This window comes from Amia ocellicauda, chromosome 1 (assembly GCF_036373705.1).
Source record: "Amia ocellicauda isolate fAmiCal2 chromosome 1, fAmiCal2.hap1, whole genome shotgun sequence".
In the NCBI taxonomy this organism is placed as follows: domain Eukaryota; kingdom Metazoa; phylum Chordata; class Actinopteri; order Amiiformes; family Amiidae; genus Amia; species Amia ocellicauda.
Window position 1 is genome coordinate 10181769 of NC_089850.1, and position 18170 is coordinate 10199938.

Consider the following 18170-nt stretch of genomic DNA (forward strand, 5'->3'; position numbering starts at 1 on the left):
AGTGTGTGTATGGAATGTGTTTCCCATTGCTAGATTATGGTCCTGACCGCAGAGACACAGTATTGCATACAATTCCCCATTTCCAGCAGAAAACATGCCCACTGAAATATGAAAACAACAGTAATAGACACACTTATCTGAGAATGACTAATCTATACACCGTGTGTGTGAAAGAGAAAACGGATACTGCTATACCCTGTATTGTATTCACCTGTGCAATACAAAAAACACAACAAAATGACATCAGTGCTGAAAATAAAGGTCTAATTTTTCTCAGTATGATTTATTTACTTAGGTATTTATTTATGTGCTCGAATTCATCACATTTGTTTGACGGAGCGTGTTCCCCCCCCCCCCCTCCCCATACTTCTGGTTGTTGTTATACACGTTTCTCGTGTGTTTATATAAAATATGCATTATGCTGTTTTATGAACCCAATTAAATGTACAAAGCAAATGAGCACCGTAGACCGAGGAGCGATGCTCGACACCCACTGCAGCCCTAGAGAAGCCCGGGGCAATTAGCTTCTGCCGCATTACTTCACGCACTGAGAGCCCTAATCCCCGCCACCAGCTGAGGAATGCAGCATGTAATTGAAACAAAAAAAGCTACATGTTTGCACTGATAAAGGATCATTTTTATTTAGTTTATTATTACATAATTACAAGGTTTGCAAATCTCCTGTCCTTGAACGTCCTTTATAAGATCAGAATAACGACGTTTTTTTTTTTTTCCCCATGCATTCTGCCAGGCAAAGTGCGATTATGCATGCAAAACTATTCTAAATCCTCTTAAACAATTCTGAGTATTCGTTTTAACAGTTTCTGTCATTTATTTAGTTAGTTATGTATTTATTATAATGTACAAGTGCCTTAGTTTCACAATGCTCCCAATTAAAATATCCCCCCACCCCTTCCACAAACACACACTGCATAGGGTTTGGGACAGAGAACAGCTGAGTCCAAGCAGTCAAGTTATCCACCTTAAGCACTTCCAATGAGTGTAGGTCAGCCCTCCCCCAAACATACAACACATGTCTGTAGCAATTAGGGAAAATGAAAATAGCAAAGGTGCATATGCCTAGTGATGTGCAAGTTCAGTGCTATACTGCTTAAGTTACTATATTTACATTGTTACCATATTTCTAATGACATTACAGCATTCTGCGTCCCCCTGTTTGTGACGGCTAAAACGTCAATGCATCATCTGACCCTGGAGACAGGTCACTCCAGTGTCTTTATTAAATGCCACAGCAGTTTCTCAGAGCCACTTGCAGGAAATTAAACATGCAATGGCATTTCATTACTAGTTCAAAAGGTCATTGCACTTCTTACATAGAAATGATCTACCTGAGAAAAGCGCGACTGTCACTGCAAATCACAACTGAATAATATCCCACACCCATTCGCCCTAATGCAATCAACTAGCAAGTGTGCTAATAAAACATTGCAATAGCATTCTTTCAAAAGCACTGAAGGTAATTCTTTTAAAACAAGTGATCAATATTGCTAACGTTTAATGAATCACTCCCATTCGGCAGCCGGCGTTTCCAAACTGAATAGGTGTTTCATAGATGTTGTTGTGCAAGCGTTTCATTAGGGACTGGGACTATTTCAAGAGAAGACGAGGGAATGCATGCATGTTTACATTTCCGAGCACAAATACCTGTTTTACATGCATTGCTCCGCCTCTGACCAGTTACAGCGCTTCTCTCTTTCTCAGGGGAGTTTGCTCTCTCTCTCTCTCTCTCTCTCTCTCTCTCTCGCTACGGAGAATGGCTTTCTCTCCTGATGCTTTTGGGACAAAGAAAGACACGTTGGCTTTAATGTGCATCCCCATATGATGCATTAGCCTACATATGTTTTAATCTGTGACTACTGGAAAAAAAAAGCCCCCTAATAATCACATATAGCTGTCCAGAACGTGGTTTATCGCAGGACTATATATAGTCAAATCAATCTTAGCTGAAAAGGGGGATCCGATCTCAGGATCGAGGTGAAAGAATGACATATGTTCTCGTTTGCGATTCATTAAAATCTACAAAGAGTTGCACGGGCTCGACAATCTCCTCATGCAATTCATTAATCCCCTTTATCAGAAACAGGTAAAGGCTCAATTTTCCAAATTACCCACCGGAGCCGGAGCACTTTCCGGGCGCCACCTCCACTACGCGCTTTCACTGGTTAGGAACGCGGAAGGTCTGCGGGGGCGTGGCCTGTGCTGCGGTTGAGCCAATCGCCGGGCCCGGGAGACATGATCGACGTGGCGCTGTCAGCCAATCCGCACGCCGCCTCTGCGGCTCTGGCAAGCCCATCGCCGGGCTATATAAAACAGCAATGACAGCCGGCTGCTTCAGTCCGTACACTAACAATCGGGGGGGACGCAGCACAGGAAGACAACAACACCCGCATCTCCGCTCTCGTCCGAAGTGAAAACATGAAAGCAATAAGCCCGGTGCGCTCTTTCCGGAAAAACAGCGGCAACTTTCCCGAGCACAGCCTGGGGATCTCCCGCAGCAAAACCCCCGTGGATGATCCTTTAAGTCTCCTCTACAACATGAACGACTGCTACTCCAAGCTGAAGGAGCTCGTCCCCAGCATCCCGCAGAACAAGAAGGTGAGCAAGATGGAAATCCTGCAGCATGTCATCGATTACATCCTGGACCTGCAGATCGCACTGGACTCGCACTCCGCCATGGCCAGCCTGCACCACCAGCGGCCAGGGCAAGCGCCGGCCAGGACCCCCCTGACGGCTCTCAACACAGACATCAGCATCCTCTCCTTACAGGTAATGTGGCCGGATCACCCTCGGATCTTAACGTGCCTTTGACTTGAGCTGTAGCAATGAAGCTGTAGGTGGCTACCAATCCTGTCTGAAATGCACACCCGAAAAGGCGCTGTGTCGAGCACTGGCACTGTTCCGCTTATTCTATCCTCTGCATTCATTTCTAAACGCATATACAGAATAAGCTGCTGAGCCTTTTGTTTCGAATAAGGTGCAATCGTGTCTGGTGGGATGATGTTAAAATTGCCAACCCGTTTATTTGTTTGCAGTCGGCTGAATTCCCAACAGAGTTAATGACAGATGACCGCAAGACGCTCTTTCGCTGAACTGGTGAGTTTATGCGTTTGTTCTTGGATTTTGCAATGTAATGAAACTTAATGTGCTCAGCTTATGTGGTGGATTTAGTTTTCTGGGGAGGGGGGTGCGTAGAGCTATGTATAATGAAAGGGGGGGGGGGGCGAAATGATCGCACGCAAAATAAGCAAGCCAGTCCGATCTCAACTGGTGCGTCTGTTACAAGTGAAAGGAAAGTGTTTTGACTGGAAATGCGGGCTGCACATAATTAGTGCGAGAAGAAAGCAGGCGCCAACAGTACTGCAATTAAGCAGATCCATTCCCAGATTGGGGTGAAACCGTCTTGGGATGTGTACGAGTGTGTGTACATCTGGACTCCAGGGTTTGCCCAGGATTTGAGCAGTTTGGTTAAATGTTAAAACTGCGGCTTCCTCTCTGGCGCCAGTCTGTCCGGATCTCTGCCCTGTTTGCATTTTCTAAACACGCCTCTCTCAATCTTTTGCAGGTGTTTGATTTAAACCCAAAAACACGGGACCTGGGAACTTTTTTTTTTTTTTTTTTTTTTTTCTCTCCACCCCCCCAACCACCCCCCACCCCCCCTTTCCCCGGTCTGGATTTTTCAATTAAATCAAGAAAGAGACTTTGCTCAAAGGATGATTGCATTGTTGTATCAGCTCGGACATTCATAGTTATTTATCAATAGACTTTTTCTTTTTTCTTTTGTCTTGTCCTTTCTTCAAACGGAAGGCTCGTTATAATATTCCCAAGAGTGGGAGCTGAAAGGAAAGAGGATCATCGCAAGGAATCGCCCATCAGAAGTCTTTGCCTTTTTTTGCAAAGGTGGAGCGTGAATAGAAGACAACTGGGTTAGTTGCTTTATAAAGTTTAGTCTGTCTTGTCAGAATGGTTACTTTTTTGGCACGTTAAGGACTGGACGTCGTGAAAAACTAAAAACCTAAAAAAAAAAAAAAAAAACCCCTAAAAAAAAAACAAAAAAAAAAAAACGTTTGCGTGAAACCTTGTGAACTCTGTAATTGGAGTTGATCTTGTATAGTTGCAGAGATTGTACATTTCTGCAGACGATGTAATGCTGTACTTAATTATGCTGAAACTTTTTATAAAAGTAATATTGTAAATTGTACCTTTTTTATACAAAATAAATCAAATGCTTTATTTGAATGTGTCTCCCCTTAGCTTTGGTACCTTTTCTCTGTGGATGGATTCACACCCAGGATATGATCGCATGACTAGCCACATTTGTTGATGGTTTTTTTAAATTCCTGTAAGAGTGTACTGTGTTAAACTAGTTTGTTTCATTGTTTGTTTCAATTGTGTAAATGTCTCTCTTAATATATGCCATACACGCACGAAACGCCCAATCACTTCTAACATGTGAAATATACAAAGTGACAATGTTTATGGAGATCTATTGCTGTCTGGAAACTGTTCTATGTAATAAACCTACATCTCAGTGGGTACTGCTAGAGTAAATTATGCCTCAGGATTTGTAGCATCTGACCCCCTTATCTCCCAGAACAAAAATGTAGTTAAAGTATACCTCAAAAGGGTGCATCTATATTTCCTAAACCAGTGCAAAGGTATTTCCTGGGGGGGGGGGGGGGGGGTGAATAGTTCTTGAACCCTGAGCACATTTTCCCCGTTGGTTTATTACAATGAAATGGTCTTGTGCTCCAATTGTTAATTCAGCACTATAAAGTCGAGCAGGTGATCATAATAAAACCCATTCCCACTTAACTCCTTTCGATGGTTCTGGTATACTTGCGTAAGGATGCCGATAATGAAACTGGGCGCCAGCAATAGTTGCGTCGCACGTCGCATTCACGCAATCCTGCGCCATCCGGGCTGCAGCGCAGATGTGCCCAGTTCTGCGCGGCTCCACCAATGGGCTCGATGCGGCCGCGCAGATCTGCGTCCATCTGCGCTGCAAGGACGCCAGCGGGGTGCCATTCCCTGCCCTTGCCACGGCTGGCTTTATCCGCAGGGAGAGCTCTCTGGTCCTCTACCATCAACCTCACCCCCACAAACTGCACCAAACAAACCGGCACTGGCAACTACTGGAAAACCCAGTGGAAACCCCAAACCATCCAGCCATGCCTGTGGCTCTTATCCAATGCGTCTTCAGTTTCAGTTTATGTTAAAGGTCCCTTTGTGCAAAACTAGTCCTTCTCAGGTTTGGACCAAAACAAAATGTAAACCCAACAAGATGATAAAGTGAGGTCTGAAATCTTGCGTTCAGCAGCCCATAACCGCTCATCTGTAGCATTTGGAGGGACGGATAAAACGCAGGGTGAATGGCGCCCCCTAACTAACCCACACACAGTTGTGCTGTACATGAGCCAGACCAATAAAAAAGAACAAACATCATGTATTCATTTATTTTGTATTTAACTGGATTCCCCTAATTCAAATCAGTCAAACTCTTTAAAACAGTTGATAAAAACCCATGTGTGTCAATGAGAAGTCAATAACATTCATATCACTGATTAACTGGCATTGCTTCACGTTGTTTTAATACCTATTTAGATCAAAGTGCCCATAAAAATACCAAACACTAAAACGGATGATTCCAGTGTATTCTTGAGTACTGTATTTGTTAATACTTTCAAATTCTTTAGCAACTGAGCAACAGTTTATCAGTCACTTTATAGTGAATGAGGGGGTAAAATGAGAATATTACAAGTCCTGTCAATTAAGCATTCCTGCAGTGGGTGTGCTTTGTTAGAACAGCGCGCCATCTAGCGGTCTGGTTTCCCTGTGCAGGCTGGATGATTAATGGGAGGTCTCAAGCAGAAAATGTACCCGTGGGAACAGAGACAGAAATCCTAGCTTGAGGTTTTTTTTTTTTTTAAGACGTTGCGGCTGCAAAATGTGTAATTGCAACGAGTTTGCAAGAGTTTGTGCATTTTCAGATGACAATGTCTGTAAAGTTGTTTGCAGAGGGGAAGGAAAAAAGAAACGCATATATATGCACTGGCAAGCTGTATGAGATCAGTGCGGAACATGCAATTAAAACCTTCAACCGCATTTAGTCTTAGAAGGGTTCTTAAAAGATTGTAGATTTTGTTTTTCGTAAACGTCTGGAATTGTAAAAGAAGACTGTATTCTGAAAAAAAAAAAAATGCAGATCTTTGAAAGAGATGCACAATGAACCTCAGGCCCTTTGGTATACACAATTTGCAGGGTACTTGGAAGCAATGTAGGCGGAAAGGTGAAAAGTTGTGGATGTAATGACAACAGCAACAGGGTTATGTAAAATGTAAAGGGGTACTTTGAGTTATATATTTTGCGTAATATTGACACTGAACAGTTCAAGATACCAAAACATTTAGCTCTAAGTGTATGAAGTCTACTTTAGAGACTCCCTCCTCCCAACACTTTAATTAAAACAGCCTCCACATAAAATGCGATGCGCACATCTAAGTGAATTAGATGAAAGAGCGACATTGCAATGGGATCCCGAGGTCACGCTGTGGGAATCTTTTCTGACCTTCAACAGAACCTCAATTTACATACTGTAATCCAGTGAAGTGTTAGTCTGGAGGACCATGTAAGGCATAGAGAAGCGGGACACAGTTCATAATATAAATTCTGGGGAAAGCAATGTACATCTGCTTACTTTCGATGTCCATTGCAATTTGATAACAGTTCTGTTATTTGTTCAACAGCGAAGCAGAGCGTAACTCGTGGTGCCGGGTGTGTGTGTGTGTGTGTGTGTGTGTGTGTGTAGTGTCACCCAAGAAGCGTCTCTTTGAGATGAAAGTTCATGATACGTTCACCGAGTGGAAACACAAAGGTAATGGGGGTGGAAAAGACCCCACTGGATAACAATCTCTTGGGGGGAACAAACCAAACTAACTAATAATGCACATAGAAATATTTATTGTCTCTGGTACTTCTTTAACAATCGTAACTTCATAGAGACACGTATTGCTCTAAACAGACCACAGCACAATTGAAGCATATGACAATGAACAACATCTCCACTATTCAAACAATAAGCAGTACTGACAAGTGCTAGCTTTTGATCGCACATAGATACACTTAGATTTGAATTGCATTAAACACTTAACATTCTCAGACAGCAAGGAAGAGCAACACTTCTGTTTCTCCTCAAGCCTATCCGGGGGCAGTAGTCTAGAGGTTAACAGTTTCACGAACCGGCAAGGTAACTCCATTACCGTGAGGTTTAAATGATATAAATTCACAGCAACACTACACCTAACACTTTTGGCATTCAAACATGGCAGAGGTCTGTGTTTTTTGGAAGGAGTCAAGTTTTCTAAACAGCCTTTATCATTATTTAAGGGTTCCATCAAATTAATCAACGGTCTTATTTCAATTACCAGACATGAATAAGCACAACTGGGTACATTATGCAGTAGAAACACTGACTACTTTAAATATTTGTTTACTCTCCAGTTACATTGGCAGTTTCAAATATCATTAGTCACTCCACAATTTTCTTTAACTACCACTTCACGAGCATGATAAAGGACTGAACAGTCATAAGCAAACACTTATCTGAATTACAACACCATTTATAGGTCGAAAGAAGTGCTCTTCTAATGATTGGTTCTTTTTTAAAATCTCTTTCTTCATTTTTTCCCCCTTAATTTCCAGACCTTCAAACTGTACTCTCATATTAACCTAAGCAGGCCTGGCAGGGCAATGTGCACTTGAAATTTGCCAGTTACCTTTGATTTAACGGGCCTCATGCTCGGCGTCTGATTAACACAACGGGGAAATGTTTGGCCTGGCGTGAAGCGGTGTTAACGCTGCAGTAAAGCAACATACTTCAAGAGAGGAGCTTCTTACGTTTGCATCTAACATGTAACTCGCAACACACAACCACTTTTTACGGAAAGATTTCAAGACTTCAGATTTTATACCACAACACCAAACATCCAATCAAAACTGGCGACCCCCCGGGGCCACACATTACAGGATGCTCTCTCGTTCTTCTCCAAAGCTTACGGCGTCAGCGGAGGTGACGGTGTGCAGCTCCGGCGCGGCTCCGTCTTTGGAGTGCCTGCTGTAGCCGGTGTTCAGGCCCCTCTTGACGTGGATCCCTCGCAGGTTTTCATTGTGCACCGAGGTGGGGTTGGTGCTGGAGCCCGGGGTGATGATGACCGGGGAGACGTTGTTCTCCAGATGCCTGGAGTCGTGGTGGGTTCCCTCGGAGTCCTCCATGGACTGCCTGCTGTTGGCCTGTGCGTTGCTGTTGTTGTTGAGCGTGGTGTTGCTGGGCGTGCGGTTGAGGTTGTACACTTTGGATGAGGGCCATCCCTCCTCGGGGCTGCTGGCGATCAGGCTGCACTCAGAGGGGCTCTTCTTGTCTTCAGAGCAGATGGACATGCGGGCAATGGCGGGATCCTGCAGACCGCTCAGGCTGCGTGGTAGGCCCCTCTTCCTGGCCAGGGAGTCCTCGTCCAGCTCGATCAAGTTGGCCTTCTCCAGCTGGGAGATGTCGGCCTCCTCATCGTGCAGGGAGTGGTTGGGCGAGCTTTCGTTGGACCTCACCCCAGAGTCGGAGGAGTCCTTTTTATCCAGCATGGCATCCGAGAGATACTCCTTCCCCTTGGCGAAGGGCCGGCTCCCCTCCAGGCTGTGCTCGGCGGACTTGGCATCCAGCTTCTTCTCCTTCCCGTCCTTGAGGAGAGGAGTATTGTCCGACTCCTCGGTCCCCGATTCATCCTCGTCACTTGTCAGTTTCTGGTAGCGTAGGCCAATGCCTTTCAGCTTCAGGTCTGCTCCCTGGAAGATGCTGACCCTTTCGGATGATGGCTTCCTTCCCAGGAGGAGCTTGGAGGCACCGTGGTCCGGTTTCTCATCCTCCTCGGTGATGGGGTCCAGAGGGGAGGCGTCGGCCGTGGAGATAGTGGAAGAGGTATAGTCCACCATGTCAGAGGGCTTCCCGCTTCCTCGTTTGGTGAAGGGCTTCCTGCCGTCCTGCTCTCCTTCCTTGCCTTTGTCTTCCGAACCCGAGTGCAGAGAACCGCCCTGCATGAACTGGCCGGGGTGGGGCTGCACGGGTTTGTCTCCCGTGCTGCCAGCACCCTCCAGCTGGGACATCTGTGAGATGTACTCCCTGTAGGCGTCTCGGTATTCAGCCTGCTGCTTGTCTGTGAGCTTGCAGATGTCGTTGGACGATTCCTGGGAGTTGAGGCTCGACATGCTGGGAGTCCGGTGCGTCACCGTCTGAAGAGAAACGAGACCAATGAGTAAGGTTTGTGGAATAGTTGGTGAATGAACCAACAACAATGCTCCTTTCTCTATCATGTCTACTACCTGAATCTTGATGTTTTCCCTCACTCATCTGCTCCAGCTGTGAGACTTTATAATTTTTGGCTCAATTGTAGAAGAACACCTCTCTCTGCTTCAAAGCTTCTATCCCAGAAAGAAGATATCACTTTTTCTACAGATGACCTCATTCAAAGAAATTCACAAAACTAGACGTATTACTGAGAGATATTGTTTTAGTTTGTTGAACAGCGATTCAGCCTAGACAGAGAACACTGTATGGACACCAGTTGAATGAAGTGAGCTACCATTCAGGGAACTGTGTTGAGAATTGAGCTACTAAGACTAAGACTCAGAAGAGAAAGAGTATTGCGCGGCCTAAGAGCTGCTGTTTCCCACAGCCGCTCGGAGTCTTGTGACGGTGCGAGTGACCCTTTGTTTGAGTTTGAATCTGATGAGTCTCAATGACGTTCCAGCACTGGAGATATCCAATAGCCAAATATATTTTATTTTCCCCTGAATCCACCACTAAGTGTAGACACAACACTGAAGATTTTACTGAGAAACCACCTTAAGCTATACAGACTTTCCTCAAGACACATTTTTTTGGGGGGGATCCTATACTGTTAAAAGAGAAAGAAAGCTTTTGAGCTGGCTGGATGTTTTACAGTCTAAGAGCTGTACTGAATCCTGCTCAATCAAATTTCAAATGTACACTTTGTACTTAAACTGAAAATGTCAGCTGGGGCTTTTTTGATAGAAGAAAAGGTGAAAAAATCTAATACACACATCTTTCATAAGCACAGCTGTTTTTAGTTATTTTTTCTATTGTTATTGTGATTTATTGATTTAAAGAGGGAAATAAAGAAAAAATGTAATTGTATTGCATTGAATTATTTTATGTACTTATTCTTTATATATATATATATATATATATATACACACACTTTGGTACCTAGATTAATCCATTATATAAATCACTTGATCAAAAGTGTTATTTCTGTATGTTTGAAGAAATTCTGCATCATCTTCTTAGGTTTAGACAAAAAAATTGTGGTTATTTAAAAACTCCTCTCTGGCACTTTTTAGAATCAAATGTTTCCCAAAGTATAATATCTGCCTCACAGCGGGAATAAAAATAAATAAACAAATAACCAGGTGCTCATGTTTGTATGCATCTAAAAATAGCATTGAAATCAAAACAGAGGGTCTATTTTCAAACTTCCTGAACGTACTGTGTCTTCTGAGAAAAAATAAACAGGCACTTAAATAACAGTGCCTTCCCCCCAGTAAAAAGGAAGCTGTAGGAGCAAACAAAAATACTGCTACCGTGAGCACCTCCAATTCATCAAGAGTGCCTGAATGAAAGGGGCAGGGGGTGACAAAGACAAGGAAAAACTTCAGTCCAGGAAGAGAGGTCAGTACAAACCGTCCAGGAGGGGTTCGCTGGGCGAGGCGGCTCGTCCAGGCCCACTGTGCTGAGTTCCTCGAAGCTGAAGTTGAGGCTGTACATGAGGGTGCCATCGGGGTTGACTGCGCCTTCAGAGGGCGGGCCCTGGCGCCGGGCCGCTGGCTCGCCGTGGCCAATCGTGCTGCTTCCTTGTTCGCTGGCAGCCCGGGAATCTTCGTGGATCACCTGGTTTTCCACGTGACGCAGCTCCATCACCTACATGGGCGCGGAGACATGGATGAGGGCCTTCGCCAACATATAATTATAGGCATGATGTGGAGACAACAATCACTACTGATAATATTCAGATAGGGGTTTATTCATGTTAATGTTACTGTTCTTCTTTTGATACTTACACTCACAATCACAATCTATCACAATCTCTTTTCTTGTCTCTCTGAGGGAAATCAAGCCTTAATTAAAGCTGGGGTCTGATGCAGATCCTACCTATAAATGTTTGTGCCAGTTGATTATGTTTCCATGCTAACTTTATATCTACCTGTTGTGACCCTCTACCACAGAGATATTTAAATTCAGGAAAGCAGTCAATCATTGAATCAAATGCATTCAGTTAATACCCTGCTCCTCGAAAGCAATTAATTTGCTTGAATTATTGTTCCTCTGTGAAAAACATACACATAATGACTAAACATACATTTCTAAAACTTCCACCCCACCTCTACTCCAAAGGCAAATCTTCATCACCTAACAGTACAAATGCAGATGTTATAAACGAGGACAAATTCAACATTGCATGAAGTAATCGGGCGCTTTTGTGGAAGTTACACAACATCAATGAAGCTCTATGTCTTCCACAACAAGGCCATCTGTTGACTTTCTTTTATTTACAAGAAAAATAAGAACAGGAACATCAAACAGAGAACCAACCCACTGTGTGTACAGAACAAGAGCTACACCTTCCAGGAGGTCTTGAGTTCCCTAAAGCCTGCGACACTTATCATCCAATAATCTTTAGTTAGACGACTCCGCACTTCAACCTGCTCATATATCCTCGCTCTGATCTCCCAATTAAAAATAAAATCAACAAACCAAGAATAAAAAATACTTAAAAGCACATAAGAAGAGAGAAGTTTAAATAGAATGATTGCTTAATTTTCAGGTTTTTTTTTCTAGGAAAAATCCTAGAAAAAGTCGGATCCCTGATAAATCACTTTGATTTCCCTTTGCTCTGAAAAGATAGATGTGTTCAATTCAAGATTTTATCACTTAGACCATGTTAACAATGGAAGGCTACACCAACTATGACATGATGGACTACCAATAGAGTATTGTCATATTTTCCCCATTTATTTTACTGTAAAAAGCAGTCCTCTCTCAAGAAAAACTAAGCAGTAAAATGGAGCTGCATTTATTTTTAAGTAGGCTATGCCTTTTTAAAATGAGAATCAATAATGATGTTTTTTCTATTATACTCTCCTAATTTTGTATTATTAAAGGACAGGTGTAAGCAACTAACATGACCTGAAAACCGTATCAAACTGAAATTCCACATTGCAAACAAACAGAGCTGTAGCATCTAAGGGAGGACCAACACAGCTCTCAATGATAACAAGTCTATCCAACCCCAGTAGCACTCGGGACCCACCGTGTTATGCCACATAGATTACATATCCAAAATGTCCCCTTATATCTGCTTATTGTGGCCTGTGCTTTTGAGATACCAAAACATTGACTTTTCTGGTAATCAGCCTCCCAGAATACAAAAGGACATGCTTAACGTGACTTTTGCACTACAGGCATACTTTGCACTACAAACTAAATTTTACTTTCGTGTCACAAGGAGGAGGGGGACTGAAAGTGAATGATAGAGCTGTGTGTTAATGGATCCACTTGTACGATGTGCGACCGCCTTGTAGGCACAGTTTGTGATAAAGGGGGACTGAATGACACTTAATGCAGGCAACTGATCTGGGGAAGGGCTGGGGGAAGAAGAGGAGGGCATAATTTTCATATGGTGTTGTGTTCAATGGCAAAATCATTAGAATTAGAAGTTACTTTTCTCAAATGGAAAAGTTTTATATCATAAACCCTGTGCAGGGATGTTTTTTCTTTTCTCTTTTGGGTTTGGTTCACACTGTATTAGACTGAGCTGTGGCTAAACAGCAGATACATTTTCTTGCCCTCATCTCAACACTCAGTGGTGCAGTGAGTACGGTACGAGTGATTGACAGAGAGAGAGAAAACCAGACAAGGGGCTGTGGTTGAGAGTGTGTGTGGTTAAACAGAGATATAGCATACACACACATATATATCGATATAAATATAAAAGTGTACAGAGGGGCAGGGGGGGTCTGTGGTATAGAGAAATGAACGGTTGAAAAGAAAGGTAAGTATTTCTGATTACCTCGGGGGTTTCAATTATATATAGGCTATGTATGTTTTACAGGATGTCTTGTGTGTGTTTTTATTTTACACAATCCCTGCACATTTCTAACAAGGTTGATAAAAAGGACTGAATTAGAGACACAAAACTAAGTCAAAACCAAGCAGAATGAGACGGGGCCCTGACAGTTCTATATCGTCTGAACTGGCCTGATTTTGTTCTTCCAAAAATCAAGCTATTCACTCTCTTTAGATGACATTGGCAACACACTGCACTCAGTCTGACAATAACCTCCCGTCACCCACGATCCTCTTCATATTTTGGACCAGATGGCGGCTTGCTTTTGGCTTCACTCAATCCATTTGTCTGAGCACAAATTAAAAACTGAACAACACTGTGTGTGTTCCTTATAGGAAAACTGTAAACAAGCTTGTATCTTAAAGACCAGGCTTGTATATTTTATTTATAATAAAAAAAAAATTTCATACATTACAAGTTAGTGCAGTTTTGAGTGGGGAAAAATTACCCTTTTTTTATTTTAATTTTGCTTTGTCATGTTAAGAAAACGCAACTTACCATGCTTCTGAAAAGCTGCCAGTCCCCAAAGTTCATGCACATTTCCTTCTTCAGTTCATCCAGATTACACTGAGAGAGCACACGGCCATTCACATTTGCCTGTTTCAAGACAGCAGAGATTCAGATTAACAGCTACATTTGTCACGGACACAAATTCAAATTTGAGGAACACAGTGTTATTCAGTAGAGCTGCTGTATTAGGCCGCATAAGACTCAACCAGGAATATAACCACACCACAAAACATCTAGGTAAATGTCCAAATGGGTGTTAGAGTGTTTTTTACCACATTAAAAAAATACACTATCCCTTTAAGAAGGCAAGCTCATGTACTTTTCACTGCTACAATGTTCAACTTTCATTACACACACACACCCTTGTCAACAACTGCTGGATGTGAAACAGAATTAATACACAAAAAAATGTAATAATAATCAGATAACAGTAATTCTTCTTTTTTTTTTTATAAAGACAGTCCTTTCATAACACTAACGAACAAAGCTTGCTAGATACCTATGTGCTTCGATGCTGTGTTGTGAGATGGCTCTTACCTTCTTAATCGTGGAAGTATACTGGGGTATCATGCTCATGTCAATGCCATCTATCAATTTGACTCTCTCGCAAACTGCATCTGTGTTCATGGAGCTGAGCAGCACGGCAGGAGCCCCAGACACCACTGACGCATTGCCCTGTCCAGTACAGAAACAACAGCATCACCACTGAAACAGGCCTGAGAATTTCATTGGCAAATCAAGATTGTAAAAAAGAAATGTAGGAACCTTTCAATTCATTTTATTGACAGCGATCTGTTAAGCTATTGATTTGCATTAACTTCACTGTGGACTAGGCGCGAATATTTTGAAAAGCAGTCCGAGATACTGCATCTTGCCATGACACGTGCTTGTTTGCTGTAGAAGTTAAGAACACACATGACAGCCACCACCTAAAGCACAATCCTTATTTGGTGCACTGTAAAGTGGGGCAACTAACTCCTCAACCACATCTCCATGACAGTGTTCTTGCAGTATAATATCCACTTCTTCCATTTTCTACCAGTGTCTTGAAAAACGCTGCCCTTCTTTGAAGTTTAAGCCCAGTTAATCTTTATTCAAATGAGAAAACACTGAAGAGTCTCGCACGTTCTCCACAGATCGAATATGCAAACATATTCCGCTGATAGAAATAGGTATTAGCGGCTCAACCGAAGGCTATTGTTATCAAAGGATTACAATGCTGCCCGTGTTAGAGCTAGTTAAATGAAACGGTACCTAGATGACACATTTTCTCCATTAATGGTATCATAACTAAAACACTGGCGTTTTATTCTATTTAAAAAAATCCAGGTAAACGACATCTACAGGTAAGAAGAGGGATTAAAGGTGTTTCCTACGTACTCAAGGTTGTTTAATGCAAGTGCCCAAAGTCTACCTGATTTGCTTATGTTGGTTGTGTGCCCCCTCCCTTTAGTTCATAAAGAGGACTTCACTACATCATGTTCACTTGTGACCTCTTTGAACTAGCTTTGTATTTTAAATTATCTGTACATAATCTGCATTTAACTTCTGCACTTTTTGTTAATTTTAAATTGTACTTTTTGTATTATGCTGAATTAGAATATTGTATTGGATTACTGCACTTATGTATTGCTCTTTTAACCTGTACGTCGCCCTGGATAAGGGTATCTGCCAATAAATACATAATAATAATAATAATAATAATATTAGTTCTAATCTAAAAGATCTGTAAAGGGAATGCCCTTTGCCCTCTGATCCTTCTCCACAGGCTTGTGTAACACAGTTTTAACACAGTGCGTTCACGGTTTTTCATGACTTTCCAGTGTTGCTTACACCAAGCTGTCTAACACAGATTTCTGTTTCGCTTAAGCTTAGGAGAACAGGAAAATCAGTTAAATTGTAGCCTCCAGCAGTGTACAAAAATGTGTCACTGTTTTCAGTTTATGGTAATGCTGTCCAACCTGGGCCTTTAAAACAAATGCTCTAGATCTGACTTATTGAAAAACAACCACATATTAAATAAGCTCGGCTAGCAGTTATTCATTGGAACGTAAAAACACTCAAGCCCCACATTTTGCTACACCTGATTAATGGTGCTGCGACACCACAGTATAGCATTATATTTCCCTAGATGTTAATCTTCAGAGAAAGCAAAGATGCTCTTTATTGGGTTATTAAATAAACACTTGAATAACCTAAATGCAGTTGTAATATGAGAGAGTTTTATGGTGCAGACGCCATGTAGTTTTTATCAGGAGCACACACGTCGCTTCCCGAAAAACGGGCGTGCCCTTTTTCTTGGAACGGAGCGTAATGTGACAATTCTTCCAGCACGAGCGTTTCATAAGCACAGCAAAGCTCGAATTGATTACGCATGCAGAGGGCCTGGCAGCCGAGGCAAATTTCCATGACAGTGCGCTAACTGGCTGCTTGGTAAGCAAGGGTGAACAAAAGCGCAATGATTACAGAAAGACAATGCCGTGTGGTCAGAGGTTCACACTGGTGAAAATGCAGGACCCGTATGAAAGCCAAACAGGGGAAAACTGGCACACTTCAGTCTCTTCATTTGAAAGAAGCACAAGATAATTACAAACCTTCCTTAATATAAACTTAATTACCTAAGCCTGGAGCACTGCAAGTTAATTTGAAGCACTAGAGAATGCTGGGGGATGTAATCAGTCATAAATATAAGAACCATTTGGTGTGTTTTTCAGTCTCTTTCAACAAAACAGTGGCAGTTCTCTGAAGCCACAAAGCCCTATAGATATTGTGATAGATAGATTTTGCTTCGTCGAAGGTTAGGGAACAGTTAATGTACAACAGAACACATTTCCTTCAGAGTCATGCTGAAAACGGAACATTTTATTAAGCTGGGTAAGGCGCACATATAATTGGCTGAGTGAGTTGTGCTTAACCCACGATCACAAGAACATAGACATTTTAGTTGGAATAAAGGAAAGCTCCAGGCCAATTTTTTCACAACATTAAAAGAGGTAAAGCACGGCAATTAAGTTGGGGAAAGCTTCATGCTGTGCAGATTATGTAAATAAGTGATATCATATTTTGTAAGAACCTTAAACGATTCCACATTAATCACTGGTAGGAACAAATGCTTTCCAAAGCGCATTTGTTCTATAGGCTTTCAAACCTGTCCCCAGATAGACTGAATATGCTGAAACTGGAACCTTACAGATCTTTGCTTCGGAGAGAGATAGAGAGAGGGGGGAAAATGTAGGTTGCATGGTGATTCCAGAAGTTTTTTTTTATCCCCCCTGTTGAGTATAACAGTGAAAATTACATACAGGATTGGACCTCTTACAGTCCATTCCAGATAGAACTTTTTAAAATCAGTTTCAAACAAACAAAACTGAGCCAATGACTAATTAAGCAGTGATCGAGGTAGCTGTTAGAAAACTGAATGGAATTGCAGTGTTACTAACCATATCGTCTTTCTTCACAATAACTACTAACTAAAAGTAAGCACTGCAAGGCAAACTACTAAGAGCTCTTTACCTCACACTTACACAAACTAATATTTGTTGGCTCTACTGCATAACAGCAAAGGCACAAGTGATCATTCAGTATTCATTAGGATGTATTTCTCCTGTAAGGCCTCCAAAGATTGCAAAACGAGAAAGAGCTGTGGCTACACAGGTTAACCTTAGAGACGGTAAAGAAATGGGAAACGAGGTAGGCATGTCAACATGCCACTCTTAATTGGAGCTCTCTATAAAGCAAACAGTGAATTAAAAAAACTATTAACACTTCCTCACATGTTTTTACAGTTGTTCCAGTAACCCTGGCCCGGTGCATAAAGGTCTACCGAGCAGTATTTCTTAAAAATATAATTATTACACAAAATAAAATAAAAACAATACATACCGATACAGATTTTGAGTTGATTAGTTTATCATACACTGGTGCACATCTATACTGTGCATAATGAGAGACAGTTGTTTTGGGGGTTGAGCTGACCATATTCAGTTGGTTGGGATCTGCAGTCAGACACTTCAGTTAGGTAAACAAACTAACGCTACAAAATCTTAATACTAATTATGTTTGTATTTTTTATTTTAGAAATACTGCTCAGTATACCTTTAAGTATAGAATAAAGTATCAAATACCCTGTATGTAGTATATTGACTTCTTTTGATGTGATGTGACATCATGGCTTGTTACGGTTAGGTTATCACTAAGCAGGAATAACAAATTAAAGCTTGTTTTAAACAAGAATAAACCAATTTTCAGGAAACTGTTTAAAGTGCAAGATGCACTCCAATCATTAATCATAAAAAAGATAAGGATTCTAAATATCAAATGAGAAAATCACAGGTATGTTTTTTTTTTTTAAACAACTGTAGTGACATGTGAGGATGCAGAAAGCTGTGTTTATTGGAACCGTATGGAACAGCTACTTATTTAAAACAAAATAAAACAGTAGGAGTTTAA

General features: G+C 41.8%; 2 protein-coding genes across 6 annotated transcripts in view; one reads left to right on the plus strand and one right to left on the minus strand.

Annotated features, from left to right (window-relative positions):
* Positions 1-2338: 2338 nt before the first annotated feature.
* On the plus strand, positions 2339-4257 carry LOC136761308 (DNA-binding protein inhibitor ID-2). Of its 2 annotated transcripts, none has more exons than XM_066716158.1 (3): positions 2339-2787; positions 3054-3114; positions 3584-4257. In XM_066716158.1, exons 1-2 carry the CDS (start codon positions 2437-2439, stop codon positions 3108-3110), a joined length of 408 nt encoding a protein of 135 aa, XP_066572255.1. In that variant the 5' UTR covers positions 2339-2436; the 3' UTR covers positions 3111-3114; positions 3584-4257. The 2 variants fall into 2 exon arrangements, with proteins under 2 accessions (XP_066572255.1, XP_066572263.1); XM_066716166.1 differs by having other exon boundaries at positions 3826-4257.
* Positions 4258-6961: 2704 nt separating this feature from the next.
* Positions 6962-18170, minus strand: part of kidins220b (kinase D-interacting substrate 220b) — a 58582-nt gene continuing 47373 nt past the window's right edge. For all 4 annotated transcript variants that reach the window (XM_066716213.1, XM_066716207.1, XM_066716197.1 and 1 more), the window contains 4 exons: positions 14259-14396; positions 13710-13808; positions 10769-11005; positions 6962-9297 (listed from right to left, as the gene is read on the minus strand). In XM_066716213.1, coding sequence (XP_066572310.1) covers positions 8038-9297; positions 10769-11005; positions 13710-13808; positions 14259-14396 — 1734 coding nt within the window. In that variant the 3' untranslated portion in view covers positions 6962-8037. The remainder of the gene's footprint in view (positions 9298-10768; positions 11006-13709; positions 13809-14258; positions 14397-18170) is intronic.